Source organism: Cavia porcellus, unplaced genomic scaffold (assembly GCF_034190915.1).
Source record: "Cavia porcellus strain 051 isolate PalLab524CR breed Dunkin Hartley unplaced genomic scaffold, mCavPor4.1 scaffold_15, whole genome shotgun sequence".
Classification (NCBI taxonomy): Eukaryota; Metazoa; Chordata; class Mammalia; order Rodentia; family Caviidae; genus Cavia; species Cavia porcellus.
Window position 1 is genome coordinate 10,368,258 of NW_026947498.1, and position 4,687 is coordinate 10,372,944.

General features: G+C 56.0%; 1 protein-coding gene across 1 annotated transcript; it reads left to right on the forward strand.

Moving 5' to 3' along the window:
• Window positions 1-3,332, forward strand: LOC134470313 (keratin-associated protein 10-8-like). The gene has a single exon (XM_063224630.1). It carries the CDS (start codon window positions 2,388-2,390, stop codon window positions 3,042-3,044), a length of 657 nt encoding a protein of 218 aa, XP_063080700.1. The 5' UTR covers window positions 1-2,387; the 3' UTR covers window positions 3,045-3,332.
• Window positions 3,333-4,687: the final 1,355 nt, after the last annotated feature.

The following is a 4,687-nucleotide window of genomic DNA, read 5'->3' on the forward strand; positions in this document are numbered from 1 at the left end:
TTGCAAAATAGGCTTCTCACATCCTCACCACAGAAAGATAAACTGGTGAGATGATATGCTGTCAGCCTGACGTATTTCCTGTAATGTAGACAAAGATCAGAACATTGCACCATGCCCCATCAGTGTGCACAGTTGTTATTACCTGTGAATGTAAGCTAAGGAGGTGGCCACGGGCCGAAAGGAGAACAAGAAGCCAGCTTGTCCTCCGTGAGCCAGTGGCAGCTGGGCTGGGAGACAAGAAGAACACAATACCGCAGTGCACCCACAGAGAGCCTCAGGTCAGAGGCTTTCTGTCAGAGAGGCCCGGGGTACACGGAGGAGGGGAAGCAACTCATATGCCTAGGTGGGACTGAACAGTACAGTAGCCCTGGAGGCCCCAGCCACCACTTCCCTCACATTCAGCATTCATGACCCCAGCGCCCTGCTCCAGGTCCCAGGAGAAGTCTCACCGCCAGTGCCCAGGGATCTCCTGCCCGCCACTCACGGGCAACTGGACAAATGCCTTGTGCTAGAGCCACACCTGACAGTGCCACACAGCCACCACCTCGTGTCTGAAAATGTAATACACACAAGCATGTAAAACTAAAACAGGCAAATGAGAGGGACCAATCCTGTAAGAAAAGCACCCAGAGGATCAATGTGGGGCGCTAGTCATCAATGTGTAAGTTACGCGGTAAGTTGGCTCTCCCATATGCCTTTCGAGTAGGTATAACAGGGGACCAACAGCATCTCGTTTTGTAAAGGTACAGGATGACTGGGCTCACAGAATTGCCTGGTAGGAATCTGAATTTCTCTAGAAAGTTGTCAGGCAGTAGATGCTAACCACACCAATGCCTGTTATGTGACCCAGCAATTCCACTTTGGGCTGTAGGATGAAGAGAAGTTAGTACATATATCCAACCAGAAAATGGACAAGAAATTTTACAGCAACAAAGTTACCCTTGTCCCTAATCTGAAACAGTCTAAACCCCCATCATTGGGAAATAGAATGGATAAAAAACATGCATTGTGGATGAATACAATTGTTTATAGCGTGTGTATGAGCGTACACACACACACACACACACACACACACACGCACACACAGATGAGCCATGCCTGTGGCATGGTGCTTCACTTAATGTAGACATCTCATGGAGCAGAGGGGCCACAGACAAAGAACTACAGAGACCAGGCCCGTGAGACCATGGGGACCGAGGTAGAGGGGAGAGGCTGGGAGGGGCCATGCCTACAGCCCTGAGGACTCTGGGAGGGTCCTGAACCTCCAGCGAGGCACCTCGAAGGAGTTCCTCTCCAGGACCAAACCCACTGAGCTTAGCTGAGCAAAGCATCCCAGACAGAGCAACCAGTAGCTCCGTGCCTCCGCTTCTGGAAAGCCATGAGAGGCTGCACGTTTACAAGGAGCATGAATCCAGAGGGAGCCAGCAAGGTGTCCAGGCACCAGAGGATCCGTCAGAGGACAGAGATGAGGAGATGTCAAGGACCGTAGCAAGGGAGGCTGGAGCATGCATCTGTAGTACGTGGGCAGCAGGCGGAGAGCCGCTGCAGGGGTGATCCTGGAACACAGTGGAGAGGTTCACAAAAGGGAGGGGAGTTGATTGGTTACCTGTGGAGAGAGCTCAGGGATGACATGGCCTGTTTGCGGAGGAGTTAATGATAGATACACAGAAAACCAAGGAACAAACAAGAGTCATTGTTAGCTCCAGGAGTGGGAAACAGACTGTCAAGGGCACAGGGAGGGAAAGGAATTCCAGCTCCACTGTGCAGACTCAGCCACGGGCTTTGTTCAGAGGCTGGAAGAGGAGGCTCCTGGAGAGGCTGGCGATCCTGCACAAATCAGGTCAGCGCCAAGACAGAAAACTAAAGGGGTCCCAGAGAGCACGTTGTTCACTGTTTGTGCCATAAACAGGAGGGGCTGCTGGAGTGATTCTCCCAGGTGGGGTCCCCTGGCCAGTCATCGGGGAGTGGAGAGGTAGTGGCAGGAGTGCGGGGAGAGCACCTGTGGAAGAGGCATCATGGTGGTGACAGAACCACAGCAGAGAAGGAGAGGGCAGGCTTCCCAGGCGCCACCAGCTCCCCATGGCACCCCAGGTCCTCACAGACACAACTTGGGAGCGTCATTTTCATGATACCAACGCAGCTGCCAGCGCCCAGCCCCACCCAGCACACGTGGGCCCCGGGCACAGTTGCAGTCAGTGCTCACAGTGAGTCAGAGAGCAAGGTTACCTGGAGACTAATCTGAGAAACAAGGAAGGGGAAGGTGAACTCCACGAGGAAAACTCCAGGAGGGATATAAAACCTGGGGCCTGGAGCACCTCACACTCACACACACACACACACACACACACACACACACACACAAGCACTCATCCCCTCCACAGCTCAGCATGGCTGATACCTGCTGTACCAGGACGTGTGTCATCACCGCCTCCACCCTATCTGTCTGCTCCAGCAACCTGGGGGGAGGCAGCCGGGTCTGCACACCCGTTGTGTGCACTGATTGGCAGGTGGACAATGGTCAAGAGAGCTGCTGCGAGCCCCCCTGCTGTGCCCCCAGCTGCTGCCAGCCCAGCTGCTGCGCCCCGGCCCCCTGCCTGAGCCTGGTCTGCACCCCATGCTGCCAGTCAGGCTGCACCAGCTCCTGCACGCCCACGTGCTGTCAGCAGTTGAGCTGCCAGCCTGCCTGCTGCTCCTCCTTTTGCCAGTCGGCCTGCTGCGTGCCTGCCTGCTGCACGCCCGTCTGCTGCACGCCCGTCTGCTGCACACCTGCCTGCTGCAAGCCTGTCTGCTGCACACCTGTCTGTTGCACACCTGTGTGCTGTAAGCCCGTCTGTTGCACACCCGACTGCTCTGGGGCTTCCTCCTCCTGCTGCCCCTCTGCCTGCTGCTCGTGCTCCCCCTGCCAGCCGGCCTGCTGTGTGCCTGTCTGCTGCAAGCCTGTCTGCTGTGTACCCTCCTGCTCCTCCATGTCCCTGCTCTGCCGCCCCACCTGCCCCCGCCTGGCCTGCTGTGGCCTCTCTTTGGGCCAGAAGTCCTGCTGCTGATTTGCTAATTAGCCTCGTCCCCAAAGGGATAGCAGGCTCAGGTCCCGCCTCCTTCAGCTCCTGGATGCCCTGGCCTCCCTGCACACAGTGCCTCCCTCCTTCAGCAGCCTACCACTATGGGCACCCGAGGCCCTCACCAGCTCTGCCCATCACTGTTCCTGGCCTAGGGTGTGCCATTCTTTCATTCTGGCCACAACCATACCCCTCCTGGGTGAGTGGGGCTTCTTAGACTCAACCTTGTTGCTGCTGGTCCCTGAACACCAATAAAGCCTCCGCTGCCCACACTGACTCTCTGTGTTGATGGCACAAAGGATAGGAGAGGTGGAGGCCTGGTCCCTGGCTCTGGACACTGACCCTGTGCCCTCTGACATCTGCGTGTGACCTGGATGCCCCCATCCCCTCATTCTGTATCTACCCCTGGCCAGCTCTGCTGATCTGCAGAGGCCCAGGAACCATCCCATGGGCACTGCCTGGCCGGGGGGACATCTATCCCAAAGGGATAGTCACATTCCCCAGGTCCCAGGAGTCATGTGGTGACTGGGCCACAGCTGAGCTGGAAGTGGGAGACTAGGGAGAGGCTGGCCTCAGCTGGCTCAGGACCCAAGGGTGCCCAATGCGGAATGGGTGGGTGTCTTGGGCTACAGTCTACACACTCGAGGTTACTCCACGTGCAGCATGCACAGGATAAAGATGCAGCCTTGAAGTCCCCAGATGCAGGCTAGATGGGGACAAATGGCAGAAGAAGCCCAGAATGGGGAAAGAACATGTCCCTGGGCAGGGCACACATGAGGACGTGTGTCCAGGTGTGCCCGGGTGCATTTCCACCAACCTGAGTGAATCTCAGAGCACTAGCTCAAACTACAATGGCAGAGCAAAGCCTGTGGCCAGGTGACCATCACTGCACTGCCCATAGGGGTCCCAAGTGTGCTTCATGACAGTGGGTGTCATGGCACCCACAGTGTGGGCTTCGCAGTGCTCTCTCCTTGCCACCTGAGTGGGGAACACGGTTACCTTCACCATGATGCATAGCTCTTCAGCAAGCTCTGGGCAGTGCAGGGTCACACTGGAATCTTGGTTTTGACTGATGGGGATAACACCATAGTGAGTGTCCTATTCATGGGCCTGCTGGCACAAGTGCCAGTCTTCTTGCTGCCAGGACTCTCAGAAGGGGAATTTCCTGAGTAAAGATTGACCAGTTTTCACTACTGAGTGGTGCTGACCACAACCCCTAAGAGCACTGTCCCCAGTCATCCCAGAGGGACATCGGAGGAAACCCTGGAGCAGGGATGCCTCAGGCCCTGCCCTGCCAAAAAACACAAAAGCAGCAACAAACAAACAACAAAAATCCGTGGCAAGTGGATTGAACTGTGGAAAACATTCAAGAGTCCTGATAACAGTCCACGGCCAATTAGGATCCGGGCAGCACAGCAGAAGGGAGCAGTGGCCTAGGGTGTGACTTCCCCTGTATTTACAGCTGCTCCAGGCTCCCATCGATGCCTGTGCTCTGCCTCCTGACAGGGTGGGAGCCAGGACCCTGCCATAAACTGCAAACACCAGAGGTCTGGGCTGTGTATCCCTGTGTGAAGCTAACCCTGACCCTGTTGAGCGGGTGTAGAAAAGCTCTTCCAATAAATATATTCCTG